The sequence below is a fragment of the Lampris incognitus genome, chromosome 1, assembly GCF_029633865.1.
Source record: "Lampris incognitus isolate fLamInc1 chromosome 1, fLamInc1.hap2, whole genome shotgun sequence".
Classification (NCBI taxonomy): domain Eukaryota; kingdom Metazoa; phylum Chordata; class Actinopteri; order Lampriformes; family Lampridae; genus Lampris; species Lampris incognitus.
The window spans coordinates 96,611,207-96,631,321 of record NC_079211.1 but is presented as its reverse complement, the minus strand read 5'-3'; the positions used below and the strand labels follow the sequence as shown (position 1 = coordinate 96,631,321).

Here is a 20,115-nt window from a genome sequence, read left to right as displayed (position 1 = left end):
TACTCCATGGTCAAGGTATCTTACAGGTCTATCCCGTGACCTCACTTTGAGAAATCCGACCACCTGACAATGTTCTTGCTTCCTGCCTATACGCAGAAAGCAAAGTGCATGCAGCCCACTGTAAGCACAATACGGTGTTGGAATAAAGAACACGAATCCAAACTTCAGGGATGTTTTGAATCAACAGACTGGATTCAAAGGATTAAGGATTCAGCCTTGAGTTTGGATGAGTATGCTGAACAGGTCACTGACTATGTTAGATTCTGTGTTGAAAAACTGTATCTCAGTACAGACTATTCGCTCCTACCCCAACCAGAAGCCCTGGATTAGCAGTGACATTTGCCTGAGGTTGAAGGAAAGTATCACTGCTTTTAAATTGGGGGACAAGGAATGCTACAAAAAAAATCCAGGTATGACTTAAGGAGAGCCATAAAAGCCACTAAAAGACAATATAGGGACAAACTGGAAAATGACTATGGTTGCTGTGACTCACGGCGCATGTGGAGGGGGCTGCAGGCGATTAGGGACTACAACTAAACCCAGTCTGGGTAAACACTTCTGTCTCTCTCCCTGATAAACTTAAAAACTTTTACGCCTGCTTTGAAGCTCACAACTTGGACCCAGTGACAGCAGCACAGTGCCCACCCGATGAAGTTGGGTGACAGAGGCTGACGTGAGTAAAACTTTTAAATGGGTTAAGGCTCGTAAAGCTGCTGGCCCAGATGGCATCCCTTCCCGTGTCCTCAAGGCAGATAACACTCAGCTATCTCACATTTACTGATATTTTTAAACTGTCCCTGTCACTGTGTGTGATTCCACTGTGTTTTAAGTAAACCGCCATTATGCCTGTACCTAAGAAAACACCTGTCTCTTGCCTTAATGATTACTGACCTGTTGCTTTGACTGCTTTGACATCTGTTATTATGAAGTGGTGGAACGATTGCTTATATCACATAAAAAATGTAACATTCCTGTTACACTTGACCCATTAGTTTGTCTACTGTTCCAACAGATCTGTAGATGATGCTATCTCACTTGCTCTGCATACTTCTTTGGTACATCTTGAAAAGAAAAATACCCATGTCAGAATGTTGCTCACTGATTGCAATTCTGCTTTTAATAGAATTGTACCATTCAAACTAGTTTTGAAACTCAAGAGGTCTTGGTCCGGGCAACTCTATCTGTAATGTCTACTTGATTTCCTGACTGGGTGGTCTCAGAATGTGAGAATAAGTAAACCATACTCATCTAAATTAGTTCTTTAAACAGGCACACCTCAGGGCTGCTGTCTCAGTCCTCAGGCTCAGTACAGTCTTTTTACACATGACTGTGTTGCTAAATATGACAACAACAGTATCATTAAATTCGCATAAGACACGACAGTAATTGGACTAATAAGTGACAGTGATAAGAGGGTCGATAGGAGGGAAGTGGAAGATTCAACCAGATGGTGCCATGATAATAACCTCTCTCTAAATGTCAATAAGACTAAATAAATCATTGCTGACTTTAGAAAGGCCAGAGAAAATCACATTCCTATTCCCATCAAAGGGTCATCTACTGAAATTGTGGAAAGTTTTAGATTTCTGAGTTTGCACATCACAAACACCCTCACATGGCCTCTCAACACCAATTGCATCCTGAAGAAGGCACAGCAGAGACTACTTTCTGAGGCGTCGCAAGAGTTTGGTATGAGCACCAAAGATCTTGTGAACTTTTATCGCTGTACCGTCAAGAGTGTCTTGACAGGCTGTGTCACAGTGTGGTTTGAAAACATGACTGCTCAGGATGGCAGACTGCTTCAAAGGACTGTAAAGACAGCAGCAAAATCAATGGCATGGAACTACCACAGCTTCATAATATTCATAACACTCGCTGCAAAAGGAAAGCCCAAAACATCATTAAGGAAACCAACCACCCCGCTCGTGTGCTATTCTAGCTCCTTCCATCTAAAAAAACATTGCCGGCACATCAAATCACACACCACCCGTCTCAGTAATAGTTTCTTTCCACAGTCAGTCAGGTTGCTGAGCAGCTCACACACCCGTATGCACCTTACATTGTTGTGTTATCGTGTACTATACATTTTTGGGGAGATGGTGTGTCCTATGGGTCCTTTGTCCATGTGTCCTTTGTGTTAAGACAGAGAGAGCCAAAGCAGAAGAATTTCATTGTATTCTACAAATGACAATAAAGTTGAACTTGAACTTGAACTATGGGAAGCCGGCAAACCAGCGGAGGCAGTGTGGTGCTCTGGGCAATATTCTGCTGGGAAACTTTGGGTCCTGGCATTCATGTGGATGTTACTTTGAAACTTGCCACCTACCTAAACATTTTTGCAGACCAGGTATACCCCTTCATGGCAACGGTATTCCCTAATGCCAGTGGTCTCTTTCAGCAGGATAATGCGCCCTCCATCACTGTAACAATTGTTCAGGAATGGTTTGAGGAACATGACAAAGAATTTGAGGTGTTGCCTTGGCCTCCAAATTCCCCACATCTCAATCCGATCAAGGATCTGTGCTGGAAAAACAAGTCCAATGCATATAGGCCCCACCACACAATTTACAGGAATTACAGGATCTGCTGATAAGGACTTGGTTCCAGATACCAGAGGACACCTTCAGAGGTCTTGTGGAGTCTATGCCTTGATGGGTCAGAGCTGTTCTGGCAGCACAAGGGGAACCTACACAATATTAGGCAGGTGGTTTTAATGTTTTGGCTGATAGGTGAATATGCCCATGTTGTTTATCCTACGATGTTATTCCCCAAAGAAAGCTAATATGATTTCAGCAAATGTTCCTCTGTTGGCCTAATATTCAATTCAGAGTATTGAAAAACACATTTACTTGGCATTGCTGGGGATCCTTGATTTGTAATTAGAGCAGCCCAGATTATTATGGCATGGATTCAAATTGTAACAGATTTGTCAGCTAAATGTTCATCTACTCACTCCATCATAGTAAAACACAAATAGGTTTCAAGATTAGTCATTTCTGCTTACGTCAAATTCCTACCCTGCCTATGTTATGTAACTTTAAAATAGTAACATTAGACAATTTTGCCTCTTTTTAAGTGGCAGCAATGAAAATTAGTCATCCTCCACATTTGTTGTGTTGTGGTTTCAGAATGAAGACAGATGGAGAACAATTAGATACAAAATAGTAGAGATGCACCGGCTGCAATTTTCTTGGCCAATTCCAATGTTTTAAAAGTCTGACCTGCCGATTCTGACATTTTTTTTTCTAAGAACTATAACTGACAGCATATACAAACACTTTTGTCATTTTTCTTTAATGGAAATTTCAATTGTATGCTCAGAGTAAAACACTGACTATTAAACGACCTTTACATTTTCTCCAAAACTGCACCAGGTTACAGGACCTTCTCTCACTCTCACTCAAAAAATCTCAAAACAAAGCAAGTGCTCCAGGTTACTAGACAGGGCTTTTTTTGTATAAATAAAATCCAACTAAAAATGAATCGCAGCATATCCCACTTTATCTAACATGTTTTAGGGTGTGTGTGTGTGGCTGTGAAATTGCAGTATGTGCCGCTGTGTGCGCGACGTGAACCATCGTGCGGCACGTGTGTAAATATGACCAGCACAGAATCGGATATATCTGAGACTGACGGTCACCGGTCATGGCCAATCAAGCTGACAACCGGCCAATCCTAGTCAACCACCGATCAATCGGTGCAACTCTACAAAATAGGATGTAGGTTCTACAGGACTTTTTTTTCCCTGAGCAACTATCATGTTTTGCCCGAGCAACTATCATGTTTTTCCCAAATGATGTACCAACTTTTCGGCACTTTTTTTCCCCCTTTTTTCTCCCCAATTGTATCCGACCAATTACCCCACTCTTCCGAGCGGTCCCAGTCGCTGCTCCACCCCCTCTGCTGATCCAGGCAGGGCTGCTGACTACCACATGCCTCCTCCAATACATGTGGAGTCGCCAGCTACTTTTTTTCACCTGAGTGAGGAGTTTAGTCAGGGAGACGTAACACGTGGGAGGATCACGCTATTCCCCCCAGTTCCCCCTCCCCCCTGAACAGGCACTGACCAACCCACCAGAGGAGGCGCTAGAGCAGAGCAGCGGCCCGGACACATACCCACATCCAGCTTCCCACCCGCAGACACCAAGCTATAAGTAACACGGGGATTCAAACCAGCGATCCCCATGTTGTTAGGCAATGGAATAGACTGCTACGCTACCCAAACGCGATTTTTTTAGGCATTGTAATGGCTTGAAAGAATAGTGGATATAGCTGCTGTAAATGGGGGGGGGGAAGAGGGGGGGAGCTCCCGGGGGAGCATGCAGGTTTGGGCTAAATCCCAAATGTTTACAATGTCTGGCTCTGCCCCTACTAGGAGAGGAAAAAAAAATACTGCCAAAAATTGTAGATCAACGGATAACAGTGTTCATTTGAGGTGGAAAAGTTGCCATGTCGACTGAGATTGTGTGATGATGAGTTATGGAGCAGAAAATCTTTATATTCTTTCTACGATGGCAAGTAGTCCTTGTCAACCTCTAATTTTTCTTCAAATTGTTTTTGATGACAATTGCCTGTCCACAGGCAAATTGCTTGATTATTTTAAACCAGCTAATGGAAGCAAAACTGATTCAGATTTTAATTTATTTGACCTTTTTCAGAGTTCATCTGACACGTGGTGATATGGCATTAAAGGAAGGATCATTCATAGATTATGCGCAGGGGTGTCAAACTCCAGGCCTCGAGGGCCGCAGTGTCTGCAGGTATTTGTTGCAACCGTGCACTACACCACCTGATTTACCTAATTAGCTCACCTCCTGGATCAAGGAGGGAAAGGAACCAGTTTAATCAGGTGGTGTACTGCATGGTTGCAACAAATACCTGCAGACACTGCGGCCCTCGAGGCCTGGAGTTTGATACCCCTGGATTATGGCCTGAATAGGAAACACTAACAGATTGCAGGGCTTGTTCATGTGTCATTTTTATTTGTTATGATTATGAATGTTCCACTGGAATGTGCTTCTCATCTTATGACTTCCATTAAAATGCCTGAATCTTGTTACAGTTTACAAGTGGTATATATAAATAAAAAATCAACAAGCATATTTGCAGCTAATGTGGAACTGTCACATACTATTGGTTAATGCAACAATTGGGGTGAAAGGACGTCTTTACCTCAAGAAATCTAAATATTTAGTGCCTTGTAAAGGAACGGCAGCTCAACGGAGGACTGATGGAGGAAATATTCCAAATGGTGCCTTGGCCTTATGCAAATTCTATTACTCCAAAACTAAACAGAGTGCTTTCTCTTAACTACTATTTATTTGGGTTTTAGTTGTAAAACTAAACTAACACCCTCGATTACAGCACAGAATCCCAGTCCAGGTAGCCACATAATGAACAGAATCAAAATGACTTGTGTATTGTGATCCAAATGCATCATGCAGTGCCTTGCACTACCCAGCTCAAGGTAATGGTCCAAAGGTAATCACATTGAGGCCCAAAGCAGTGGAAGCCATTTACACAAAAGTCTGGCACATGAAATGAGCTCTATTGAACTACTGACACAAAAAAAGATAGTTAGCAGGAAACTTTGAAAAGTTTCAAGAAAAGAAAGGCAATAAGAACTGAATGCCTCGAGGCTCGCTCTATGCCAGCCTATGTCCAGTCGAAGACAAATATTCAATTCAAATCCCATGCTTAGTCGAGCCAACCAATCACATACCCAAGTCCATCCTATAGCTCTGAATTCACTTCGAAACAGATTGAACAAAAAAAGGAAAATAAAAACGGATAAATTGGGTAAAAAAATAAATCAAAGACCACATTAATACAAATATCCGAAGGTGAAAAAAAAGCTTAAACCAGTGGTGTCGACTGAAAGACTGCAGTGAGGATCTGTAATTCGTAAAAGAAAAAAGAATGGGTAATGTGATGGGAAATAAATGTGAGGGGAAATAAATGAGAAAGGAGAAGCGGGAAGAAGAATACTAGAGTAAAAGAGAGAGAAACGCCACAGTCCATCAACAAAGAAAGAAAAACTAACAAACACGAGAATGACTACAATGAGAGAAAGCTGCAAAGAGACAAGCACGGAGACAAAGGTCAATGAAGAGAGACAGAGTGACGGGAGAGTGTGAAGGAGACTGAAGGAGACAGTGATCGAGAGGACGTGAGTAAGAGAGGAAAAGTAGGGGAAAGCAAGTGGAAGGGGCACTCACTGTGGGGCGACTCGTCTCCAGTATCTGTCAATGCCATTTTTGAAGTACAGCACAGCCAGCCACCTGACGTTTACATCCAACATGTGGTTGTTGAAGATATTCTACAAAACAGTATAAAGAAATAAGCTCAATCGACAATGTTACTTCAAGGGATTAACCCCACTCTATTCCACAATTTACCCATGTTAATGTCACAGCCCCTGATGTCAGCCCAAGGTGTGTGCAAGCACCCTTTGTGGACTGGAGTCTGTCTGAACTCGGAGGACATAAATTGAGTCTCATTTGGAAAGAGTGTTAAAATTTCTGAATCTGAAAATACAGCAATAACCCTGGAAAATCAGAATCAGTATCAGAATATTTTATTCATCCCCTAAGTGAATCTTGCATTCATTGTAAATATCAGTAACACCTGAGTGTTGTTCAGTTAACATGAGAGGTTAAACACTTTGGCCTCTGGCTTCTAAGTTCAGAAAAGATGCGGACATAAATCATGACTACATTTTAATTGGTCACATGAATAAAGCAAGGTTTTTTTTTTCAAATAAATATCTACAATTCCTCCTTTTGTTGCCTTGAGGGCATGCGCAACCCTTGCAAGTGAATCTGTTAATCATATACTGAACTAATAGGCTATTAAAGTTACATGTGTTGGGAGAAAACTATGAGACGAGATTATGTCAGCGTATGAATTGGGGCCATCATTAGGCATGTTGATAAGTTTATAGTATAAAGAGAAACTACACATTCAACTACAGCTTTGAGTGGAAAAACCAAAATATATGGCTTCAGTTCAATGGAAGACATCATTACAGGTAACGTTCATCCTTTTTTGCATATGTGACATCTACCCATCCATCCATCCATTATCCAAACCGCTTATCCTTACTCAGGGTGGCGGGAATGCTGGAGCCTATCCCAGCAGTCATTGGGCGGCAGGCGGGGAGACACCCTGGACAGGCCACCAGTCCATCACAAGGCCAACACACACACACATTCACACCTAGGGACAATTTAGTACGGCCGATTCACCTGACCTACGTGTCTTTGGACTGAGGGAGGAAACCAGAGCACCCGGAGGAAACCCACACAGACACGGGGAGAATATGCAAACTCCACACAGAGGACCCGGGACGACCTCCAAGGTTGGACTACCCCGGCACTAGAACCCAGGACCTTCTTGCTGTGAGGTGACCACGCTAACCACTGCGCCACCCTGCCACCCTCATATGTGACATATCATTGGACAAATATATCACCAGAGTTCAACTAGCAGGGGCTCAATGTCAGGAGATTTTTTTACAGGAAATGGAGATTTCATCCACGACTGACATATTTCATTAAAATGAATCCATATTTCAGTTTTTCACTCAAAAAGTCTTTTGGATGTGCTAGTAATTAGAAAGACCTTTCATTAAACAAAACTACAACAGTGGTCTCAAAACATGATCTAATGTGTCCATCAAGCGGCCGTTTTTGCCTGACAAGGTGTTCGTGAACAGGACACCTCGACATGGGTATGAAAAAGGGGCCAGAGTTATTGACATTACAGTGCTGGACCTTCATCATAACTGTGCGTATTAGCCACAGTATTCTAGCGGATGGACTGTGATTACATGGTGTAATCCCTCACCAGGAGAACAGAGTAGAATCCTGGCTGGGTCTCCCACTGTCGCAGCTGCTCCTCCGCTGGCTTCAGTACTGCCGTATCCTGGCTGGTGGCCTGGGTCAGGGCCTGCAGCACCACTGAGCTGGCACTGTCCATATCCATACCTGGATATTCCTTGATGGGAATTGGTGAGGGGTAGAAGAAGAAAGGAATAAAAAAAGGAAGGGCACGGAGAATGGACAAGAGGAGTAAAAAAAAAATCATCAACGTTTCGGTAATTTTTCTACAAATTTGAATTTGCTTTGAAATTTCAGACACAATGATGAGACTTTTGGGGTGAAAAATACAAAAGTGTGGGGGGGTAGACAAAAGACAAATTAGATCAATAAAAACCTGTCAAAACAAGGGCTCTACTGTTTATTCTTCCCTCCAATATGCTTCTCGTTTTTTCATGTTAAGACACGTTGGCAGAAAAACTGCTCTCTGGCAGCCTACACCCCTCATACAAAGATTATATAAACATCTTCACTCGATGAACTATACTTCACAGTAGTTCTAAGTCCCAGATACCGTATAGGCAAGATGGCTTCAAAGGTCCAAGGGAGTTTTCATTTCAAATTTCAAACAGGATTTCCTCTGTGAGTCTGTCTTATCTTTAACTTGCATCTCACAAGAGAATTATTCACAGATGAAATAATATGATCTGGAAAAACTGCATCTTAACTTTGCATTCATATATCTTATAGGCTATATTTCAATATTGCCTGCAGAGTGCTTCAGAAATAGGTGGGGGGGAAAATAGCCTGTTTATTTCATGCCACTTCAAAATTCAGCTAAAATGCTCTTCAACTTTAAATGCATCCCTGATGTTCAGAGGATGCCTTTGACTAGTATGAGATGAGTATGAGTTGTTTTTGGGGTTTTTTTTACCACAAATCTATTCTTTATTCATGGCTATCAACTAATAATGTAAAGACATGGCAGTCAGGAACTACCAGAACCATGTCATTCCAGTTACACCAAGCCTTTTTGGAAACATACACATACCTTCGTGTTTTCACAAATAGGCCAACTCTATAAGCAATACACTCTCCGGAGCATCTCACTGCCTGTCTTTCATGAAACTTGACAGGGGTGACATTAGGTTTAATTAGGTGAGTTTACAGAGTAGAAATCAATTTAGCAAGCCTGCCATCTAGTGGAAAGAATCAAGCATTTCATTGCATCATTAATTGGCGTGTCCTAGTTTTGAGAATGGCAATAGGTTTTTGCTCACAAAAGTACAGAAACAGTGCTTCGACCCCCACTGATGTCACATACTCCTTTCGCCACTGTAAGAACTGAACAATTAAGCCTACACATTGAGCGGGGGGGGGGGGATCAATGGGCCTCACACAATACTACAATAGAGGTTAATATTATGGCACTCAGGTCTGACTTGCTATGGTCACAGGCGTTGACAGAAACGGCAAAATGTCGTATATTGCACTTTCAACCCTACCTTGGATTTCCCATTCTTTTAAAGAATAATTCGGCAATCATTTTAGCTTGTCTTCACCTACTAATATTTTGAAAAGGGTGAGAGAAAAAAGGGAGGGGTGCAGATGAAGAGGACAGTGGTGGTGGTGTGGCTTGGACTGAAGGAGGCAGTGTTGTAGTAGTACACCTTGCCCCAGCTTCTCGAAAGACTACACAGCGTTCAGTTGGCTAAAGCCGGCATGTCGCCTTTCTATATTTCTATAGTTTACTGGTCCAACGCGCTGGACCATGTGACACCTACACTACCGTTCAAAAGTTTGGGATCACCCAAACAATTTTGTGTTTTCCATGAAAAGTCACACTGATTCACCACCATATGTTGTGAAATGAATAGAAAATAGAGTCAAGACATTGACAAGGTTAGAAATAATGATTTGTATTTGAAATAAGATTTTTTTTACATCAAACTTTGCTTTCTTCAAAGAATCCTCCATTTGCAGCAATTCCAGCATTGCAGACCTTTGGCATTCTAGCTGTTAATTTGTTGAGGTAATCTGGAGAAATTGCATCCCACGCTTCCAGAAGCAGCTCCCACAAGTTGGATTGGTTGGATGGGCACTTCTTGCGTACCATACGGTCAAGCTGCTCCCACAACAGCTCAATGGGGTTCAGATCTGGTGACTGCGCTGGCCACTCCATTACCGATAGAATACCAGCTGCCTGCTTCTGCTCTAAATAGTTCTTGCACAATTTGGAGGTGTGTTTAGGGTCATTATCCTGTTGTAGGATGAAATTGGCTCCAATCAAGCGCTGTCCACTGGGTATGGCATGGCGTTGCAAAATGGAGTGATAGCCTTCCTTATTCAGAATCCCTTTTACCCTGTACAAATCTCCCACCTTACCAGCACCAAAGCAACCCCAGACCATCACATTACCTCCACCATGCTTAACAGATGGCGTCAGGCATTCTTCCAGCATCTTTTCATTTGTTCTGCGTCTCACAAACGTTCTTCTTTGTGATCCAAACACCTCAAACTTGGATTCATCCGTCCACAACACTTTTTTCCAGTCTTCCTCTGTCCAATGTCTGTGTTCTTTTGCCCATCTTAATCTTTTTCTTTTATTGGTCAGTCTCAGATATGGCTTTTTCTTTGCCACTCTGCCCTGAAGCCCAGAATCCCGCAGCCGCCTCTTCACTGTAGATGTTGACACTGGTGTTTTGCGGGTACTATTTAATGAAGATGCCAGTTGGGGACCTGGGAGGCGTCTGTTTCTCAAACTAGAGACTCTAATGTACTTATCTTCTTGCTCAGTTGTGCAACGCGGCCTCCCACTTCTTTTTCTACTCTGGTTAGAGCCTGTTTGTGCTGTCCTCTGAAGGGAGTAGTACACACCGGTGTAGGAAATCTTCAATTTCTTAGCAATTTCTCGCATGGAATAGCCTTCATTTCTAAGAACAAGAATAGACTGTCGAGTTTCAGATGAAAGTTCTCTTTTTCTGGCCATTTTGAGCGTTTAATTGACCCCACAAATGTGATGCTCCAGAAACTCAATCTGCTCAAAGGAAGGTCAGTTTTGTAGCTTCTGTAACAAGCTAAACTGTTTTCAGATGTGTGAACATGATTGCACAAGGGTTTTCTAATCATCAATTAGCCTTCTGAGCCAATGAGCAAACACATTGTACCATTAGAACACTGGAGTGATAGTTGCTTGAAATGGGCCTCTATATACCTATGTAGATATTGCACCAAAAACCAGACATTTGCAGCTAGAATAGTCATTTACCACATTAGCAATGTATAGAGTGTATTTCTTTAAAGTTAAGACTAGTTTAAAGTTATCTTCATTGAAAAGTACAGTGCTTTTCCTTCAAAAATATGGACATTTCAATGTGATCCCAAACTTTTGAACGGTAGTGTATGTCACATGGGTCACTGTGTCTTTGATGCCCCCTAAATCAGAATCAGTTTTATTTGGCTAAGTATGTGCAGACCTACACCTACAAGGAATTGCACTCCGGGTCCTCTATTGCTCTCCATGTACTTACACGGAATAGATATACAGCTAAAACAAACACAACAAGGTAAACATAAACACTTAACTACTAGAGATATAGATATACATAAAAGTATATTATAAAAAAGAAAACAGTAGGCAATATGGAGGGTGGTTGATCGTTAAGTGTGAACCCTCTCAAAGCGGACGTGTGATGCCTCTTGTTTATATTGAATCTATCGTGACAGCAATTAAGTTCTGCCATCCCAGGGTCATACCAATATGTTTTCAGTTAAAAAAAAACTATAAAAAATGTTTACTACCCCTTTAAGTGCTCCCATAACTTTCGTACCGAGAAGACAAGAGGTTTCCTTTTGATTCCCAGAGAAAATTAAACTTAATCTTGCCAGCAGAGAGGTCCCAAAATGATAAATCCAAAATGTTAAGATGAAAAACTTGACAACACATGTGAGCAAGGATTCCCAAAGTTGTGTATATATGGTTCAAAAGCAAAGTAATGCTCTGTTGTTGCTTGTATTGCATTTCTCGAGTGTTTACAATAATATCTATTCAATTACTTAACAATGGAATACCAACTTGGAAAATGAAGTAAGACTAGCTTAGTGTAATTAACCTGACTTGAATCCAATAAAATTGTAATCAAAATGGTCCCAACTCAATAATCTTGTTTTTTGTTTTTTGGGGGTTTTTTTCTGTCTTTTGGCACAGTATTATATGGTTTGATTCAGGCTGTAGGTGTTTTTTGTTGTCATTTTCAAATATTCCTTGTATGAGTATTTAATACCATTTCTTGTATTTAAAATACTGCATGTAAGAGCAATTGCTAGGAGAACAATAGAGTAAAAGCCTGGGGATATCACTTTCCACAATCACTAAGTAAGAGAGGAGATATTCAGTGTGCAGGTGATGTGAGGTACTTCTAAAAAAGATAGTTTTGAAGCCTATGACACAAGATGGAGATGACGGCTGTACTGACTGTGGTAACTATCAAGTTAATTTGGCTATTGAGGAGCCAGGAGGGGAAAGAGACGTGACAGGGTGAAACAAACGGTGAGTAGAGCAAAGCATACAGCTCAGGCTGGCACATAGGGCTGGACCCTGGCCAAAGGGTAAGAGTGTGCAGATCCCCACATAGCCTCGTCATATACCAGCAGCAGTATTTCCAACGAACAAGAGTTGACGAAGCCACAATTATTGTTTCGGGGTTTTTTTTTTCCTGCCATTTTGTTTTCTGCAAAACAAGTTATTTCCATTGAAATTTGTAAATAGCTGAAGGTGACCTACCTTTCCTTTCTCTGTTTAGCCATGCTGATTTGTTTTTTTTTTTTTTTCATGACACAGAAAACCCAGCTACTGAGGATGCACAAGCCAGTGCATTATTAGTGCTGGTCCCAAGCCCGGATAAATGGGGAGGGTTGCATCAGGAAGGGCATCCAGCATAAAACCTTTGCCAAATCAAAATATGTGGATCATAAATCAGATTTCCATACCGGATCGGTCGAGGCCCTGGTTGCCAATGACCGCCGCCAGTACTGTTGGACAGCAGGGTGTTGGTGGAAACTATGCTACTGTTGGGTGAAGGAGAAGGAGAGGGGGAAGGCATGTTCAGAGGCAGCGGGAGAGAAAGAAGGGTAGGAGTGTGAAGTTGAGAGTCGGAACTTTGAATGTTGGCACTATGACTGGTGAAGGGAGAGCACTGGCTGATATGATGGAGAGAAGGAAGGTAGATATACTGTGTGTGCAAGAGACCAGGTGGAAGGGGAGTAAGGCCACGAGCACTGGAGATGGGTTCAAACTCTTCTACCATGGTGTGAATGGGAAGAGAAATTGGGTAGGGGTAATTCTGAAGGAAGAGTATGGAGGACAGCAGAATGGTGAGGATGCAAGGAGTAGAGGTGACGAAGGCATATGTCTTTAAATACTACTGTTCAAAGTAATGGGGACTGCGGAAGAGAGGTGAAGAACAGAGTGCACTCGGGGTGGAGAAGAGTGTCAGCAGTGATTTGCGACAGAAGGGTACCAACAAGAGTTAAAGGGAAGGTTTACAAAAATGGTTGTGAGACCAGCTACGTTATATGGTTTGGAGACAGTGGCACTGACAAGAAGACAGATGGTGGAGCTGGAGGTGAAGATGTTAATATTTTCATTGGGAGTGACGAAGAAGGACAGGATTAGGAACAAGTATATTAGAGGGACAGCTCAGGTTGGACAGTTTGGAGACAAAGCAAGAAGGGCAAAATTGAGATGGTTTGGACAAGTGCGGGGGAGAGACGCTGGGTATATTGGGAGAAGGATGCTGAATATGGAGCTGCCAGGGAAGAGCAAAAGAGTAAGGCCAAAGAGGAGGTTTATGATGTGGTGAGGGAGGACATGCAGGTGGCTGGTGTGACAGAGGAAGACACAGAAGACAGGAAGAGATGGAAATGGATGATACGCTGTGGCGACCCCTAACAGGAGCAGCCGAAAGTAGTAGTAGAAGTAGATTTGCTTAGAAACAGAACAATTTTCTAAAACTTAAATCAGGACATAAGCTAGAGAGCAATGTGAACCGAGAGCTTCAAGTCCAGAGCCAACAGGTGCTCAGTATTTTGGTATAAGATGACTTGACTGGGACATACACACTGGGCGATTCTATTGTTTGACAAACCTCCATGGTGATGTCACTGAGGATACTAATATTTACGGCTGGACCCGAATATCTGAGTATTCGGATATTCGTTTGTTGAGTAGGTATTCGGTTTCAATTTTGGGATTCGGATATTCCGGGGTTTTTTTTCTTTTTTTTTTTGCTAAATGTAGGCTATCAATAAAGGTGAAATGCAAAATAAATTTTTTAATTGTGCTGCTCAAATGTGGAAATATATACTGTCTCAGCTGCAGCGCCCAACTTCCCTCTCACTCACAGCAGTGATGTCACACTTCAGTTCAATTATTGGCATAAAAAAGCCTAATTATAACTATTATATAATATATGTCTAAAGGTGCATCCCCAGGCATTACAGCTATCAAAATCCTCAACCACACTCAAAACTACACAGCAGACCCTACAGTTCCAAAAACCAATAACAGAGAAAAGAGACATAACAGATGCCATCCATAGTAGAGTTCATCGCTATGGCGATAAAACCCACTAATGTAGTCGAAGGCGAAGGCTTGAGAAATTAATGAAGCTGGATCTCGACTACACTGTAACCAAATGCCCCAGTATTTCACACACCCTGTCTCTGAAGTACAGCAATGTGCGAGACCAAATTTTAACCCATTGAAAACTCAACCGCCTTAAGTTTCACAACGGACATTCGGATCTCGGTGAGTATGAAGGCGTACATGGCTGCCACCTGTCACTTTATAACTCAGTAGTGCATACTCTATGCCTTCTTATTGGAAACCAGAGTAATAGAAGGTGACCGATACAGGAGTCAACATGCACAACAGCTTGGAGAAGCGGCAGATGCCTTCACAATTCCACATTACAAGCAAGTAGCTTTTATTTATTTATTTATTTTTATTTGAATGTTTCGAAAGAAATTGTTTATTAAAATGTATATTGTGCTGCTGTTATTATAACTGCAGCAATTCACTACCTACCTTGTTCTATTTATTACAGTTTATTTTATTCTATATAAGGCCATTCATTTATTTTCATTTAAGTTGTTCGTTTATTGAAATGTGTGTTGGTGTTATTATAATTGTGCTACCTTGTTCTACTTATTACAGTTCATTCATTGTCAGAAAAATGTCTGAGTATTACACAGTTAAACCTACTGTTACGGCTAGCTCATTATAAGTAGTGTTGTTGTAACATAAATAAGCGTGTATTGTATCTGTTTGACTCTTGTTGAGTTCAGGTTGTAAATAGTTGTAGACTTGGGCTAATAGCTGACGGAATCTAGAACTGGACATGGCCCCGCCCACTGCTCCTAGTGTATAGGAAGGGTTAAATTTGAAGGACAAATTTCATTTCAATGTATGCGAGTGCTGAGAAATGACAAAGAAATTATAATATAAACATAAATCTCAAATCTTAAATTTGTCAGAGCTAGTATGCTGTTTCTATACTTTTGTTTCACAGTGCTTTCTCGGGCGTTGTCTCAGATTCGGAGCCTATTATTATGAGCATTTGTCTAGATCTATAATTTATCCATGATAAGAAAAAAATGTCACAAGTTGTTATGTCACAAAAAGTGCATAGATAGGACCTCGTTCAACCAAATCCCTCAGGATTACAAACATGCATAAAACACGCCAAACCTTTTGGAAAAGTTTTATTAACAAATAACGATACAAACAATTGTACTGTAGAATAATAGAATCCTTAACAATTCATATCTTTAATTAAGCCGAAAGACACGTGTTGCACCTCTATGCCATCCATCTCAGCCAAAAACCGAGAAATGTCTGGCTGACTCCTTCCTGAGATACCATATTGCGAACATAACATTGCTCGCCGATATGAGTTGGTATTTTTACATGTTATAGGTAGTCAATGGTCATAATATTGTAAGCTAATGTTCGAGTCTTGTAGAGCTAACTTGAATGCGATAGCGAACGTCAACAAATTAATTTGTTGAGCCATAATTTAGCCAGCTCACTAGAAAAAAAAATTGATGGGCTACAATGTTACTTCTTGCACGTCGCCTCCCAGGGCCAGTCATACTCTCAGTCTCAACCCACGACAACTAGTAATGTTACTGAAGTGTCAGTTAACTTTATATGAAATGCTGCTGGGAGCCCCCTGCACTCCTTATTTTAAGATAATGTTAAAAAATTATCTTTTCATTAAACACGCTTCAAGGCATTTCAACTAAGTTTTGTGTTGGAGTTTATGCTATTCTAAATTTTGACACCCCGAGATTTTCATTTTCACTGTAAATGTATATAGGTTCCAAATATCAGTTATCAGTCTCCATGATTACTAATAATCGGTATCAGTCCTCAAAAAAACCATACTGGTCGACGCCTAGTTATTACTAAAATCTACTACTACTACTACTACTTTTGGCTGCTCCCGTTAGGGGTCGCCACAGCAGATCATCCGTTTCTATCTCTTCCTGTCAAGTCAAGTCAATTTTATTTGTATAGTCCAATATCACAAATTACCTCTGCATCTTCCTCTATCACAACAGCCACCTGCATGTCCTCTCTCATCACATCCATAAACCTCCTCTTTGGCCTTCCTCTTTTCCTCCTCCCTGTTCTTCTAGTTATTACTATAATATTGCACCTAAAACATCTATGTTATAAAGCAGGCTGGAATCCCTTCTTTACAAGTCTTTGGCATGAGTTGGATAGACGCAGCCAGAGCTAACACATCTCTGACTTGCAACAGTTTAAAGCTGAAATCCAGGATGTTCCTCCTTTAATAGTTACTTTCTCCATCTGGATCATAGTGTCAAGTTACATAACACTAACTGGCACCATTCCCATGGCTGGAGACCCTCTCCATGTAACACTGATGAAATCTTTGACCATGTAGGACGAACACTGGTGAAGCAAACACGTTCCTACTCAAGCAAGAACAAGGTATGAAACATAGTGACAAAAAAGCAATGCGTCTGTTGGACAGGTAATCTACCAGTCCTTGAATCAATATTAAAGTACAACAGTGTTCATTGCCTGTATCAGCTTTGGTCCATGGATGCATTTTTTTTTCTCCAAAGTTGTAAACTGTTTACTGCTGAAGCTGACAGCACACAAGTGACAACATCTGCTACACCTTCTTTGCAGTTCTTACTGCCAGAGGGACAGATAGGGGAAATAATGGATTTCAGCTCAAGGCTTTGGGTCAAGGAGGCCTTCAATAGGATAGTAATTGTCAGCGTGCCATTTTACTCTTTTGGCTTTTTTCCATCTCCAATCACCCATACTCATCATTATCACATCTTTGTAGCATTAATAATCATTATTACCCCATTTACACATTGTAATTTTTTTTTTGAGAAATCAGATTAGCTCTTCTATATTGTCAATCCAGATGGAAAACTAAGTGTAAACACACCCAAGATGAAATGTTCAATGCATCTCAAACCACCTCTGCGCAATGCAACTCAAACCACCTCAGGAGGTGGTTTCATCCACATGTTAAAGTCTAAACATCTATCTTGTCAAGGAAGACATGTCATTCTTTAACTCCTACCCAAATGAGGTATGTCAATAGAGATGCAGCATCGCTCCACCTGCCTCAAAAGTAGTCCAAACAAAAAGGGGGACACTCACTGGGGCATGAGTGAGACCAAAGTTTTATTAGCCCTGTGGGCAGAAAAGGCCATTCAAGCAAAGCTTGAACATTCATATTGAAACAGGTTGATATAAGAAAAAATTTCAAAGAATTTCTTCATATCGAAACAGGTTGATGTATGAAGACATTTCAAAGAATATAGCGGCGTATGGACTGTAAAAAGGCCACACAATTCTGCCCCTAACACTCTCGTTATTGTGGTCTTTTTGAACGCGACTTTCATGTTTTTGATTTTCCACTAGCATTGCAGCCATGTTTTTTTTTTTAAGAGCTTGATCGGATACTGGGGGACTAATGTGCTTATGTTCCTGTCGAAAGGGGTGTGCTGGATTTGGCTGGAGCAAGCAGCATCAAAGAGCAAACGATAGATGCCAATGAAGGTATGAATGAAGCATGTTCCGTCAGCTGTATGCCATTGTCTGAATGAGTGTGCTTGCCATGAGTAACATTACAGCTAAACATGTGAGTCTAGTGTGCATGTGTGAGGTCAGGTCTGCAGTAAAATGCATGTTTTTCTAAAACTATAAACTCTAAATAACTGGCTAATCCTTACACCTGCAAGCAGAATTAAACCTATTTGCATTTTGATGGAGAGCACACATTCAACGTTATATCGGCTGTAGACAATATAAATTCCAATGCAGCTAAACAATACATTTACAGCACACCCGTACGCAATCTGCATACAAGTGAACGAGTGTAAACAGGGGGTACGCCACAATGCCTAAATGGGGTACACATGACATGCCTACCTGTTGTGACCAGTGTGGGGGAAACCATAAAACTGACTTGTCTTTAATGGAAGTGAAAGAATCATTAATAATGTGCGCCATGTAGAAAAAAAGTGCATCTTCATTAGAGCACGCCACAACTTATTCAACACGCAAACCAGGTCAGACACAGGGCAGGGCTGGTTGCAGCTGTAACAAAACATCAAAACGTCGACATCGGGACACTAGCCTGCTGATTGGTTTAGCATCCCCATAACCGGCGTCCAAGCCCTGGAGGAGTACATGTTTAGCTAGGTCCCTCCTCACCATCATAAGCCAACGACTCCACAGATCTCCCAACGCCTGTGCTACCCAACTGGCGATCAATCACTCAGCTAATATCAATAGGCAGTGTTATGGATCTAGTGTTACGGTTCCACAATAATGGCAAATTACCTTTCAAGTTTTGTTTTACTTGCCTTGTTTTGCGATGACCGCTAAAAACCTCCAGTCTGAGCTGGCTAATACCTGGCAAAAGCTGTATGGGGGAGAGGGGGGGGTGTACAAGTTTAGCTAGCATAACTTTGCGAGCTAGGTTCAAGCTAAACGTGATAGGTTAGCTGCGGGTAGCTCAAGCAGCGATTGTGTTATGGTGGGCTTTGCGAGGCTCCGGCTAAGGGGAGCAATAACTCTCTCTCCGTAACCGAGCTTCTCATCCAACGTTAGCCTACAAAGAAGCGTGTCTATGAACTGAGCCAGTTTGCTTAAAATCCGAGACACCGCACCAGAGTAACGGGAAGGGGGGCATACAGGAACCCAGGGGACCCTTGCACAGTTAGCTTACGTTGCCTGATATTGTAGTTCATTTCTCGGCTCAGTTGTTCATGCAATCGCGCAAGGGCGGGTTAAGATGAGCGCTCTAGCGTCCCTTCGTACAGCAATGAACCCGCCCATCCCCTTCCCCACCCGGACGGCCACGTGAACTAAATCGTGCGTACCCCAAGCCCTAAAGTAGCTTTGAGCTAGTTAGCGAGGCTAATCTTGTTCCAGGGAAAGACGGGCCGACAGCGTAAACTCAGAGCATTTGAGAAACACGTTTCTTCCAATAATGAGGCAAGCTGGATGAATAGAAAGATGAACCCGGACTCACCGAAGAAATGACACTCAGCGGAAAGACGGAAACTGTGCTTGCAACAGTGGCTGCAAAACAGCACTTGTCAAAACAGCAAAACACGCTGGTCAGAATGGCGCCAACGACCGGCGCCTGTTGATGACGTAGTTTGTTACTGACTGTGGAGGTGCCTCCCAAACCTTTTTTGTTTATTTTTTTTTACGGATATGTACATTTTAATTGTGAAATAATTTATATTTTTGTAACTACTTTTTGTCCTATTGTGATGTGATATTTTCTTGTTTATATGTTTTGTTCAATAAAGAAAAAAAAAAGGTCCCTCCCAAACCCATCCTGAAACTTGCTCCCATTTATTTTGGTCTTGTGCCTTTACATATACGTCGTGGGAAGATGTTAATCATTTCATAGTTAACGTTTTCTCATATTTTGCTCTTTATTATGAAAATATTATATTGGGTTGCTGTGATTATAGCGAGCGAGACATTAACGCATTTTTTTCTGATTAATCCAATTCTACTTCTTGCTAAAATTCCACCATCGCAAATGTGAATTTACAAACAAAAAACCTAATTTCTTTGTATTTATGAGAGAAACTAGAAGGACCCCGCTACAATGTAGCGGTCTGGTTCTCCACCCGTCTAAATCTCCCTCCTCTTCATCCTGCCAGCTAACCGCCTTCCCCCTGCCCCTAAACCCCCCCCCACTCCAACTCCCTC

The 20,115-nt window shown here is 41.7% G+C and overlaps 1 protein-coding gene across 1 annotated transcript in view; it reads right to left on the bottom strand.

Annotated features, from left to right (window-relative positions):
* The window catches only part of ipo11 (importin 11), a 388,461-nt gene extending 368,968 nt beyond the window's left edge, over positions 1-19,493 (bottom strand). The window contains exons 1-3 of the mRNA XM_056273222.1: positions 19,418-19,493; positions 7,849-7,998; positions 6,219-6,319 (exon numbers count right to left, since the gene is read on the bottom strand). Of these exons, the coding sequence (XP_056129197.1) occupies positions 6,219-6,319; positions 7,849-7,986 (239 nt within the window). The 5' untranslated portion in view covers positions 7,987-7,998; positions 19,418-19,493. The remainder of the gene's footprint in view (positions 1-6,218; positions 6,320-7,848; positions 7,999-19,417) is intronic.
* Between the last annotated feature and the right edge of the window lie 622 nt (positions 19,494-20,115).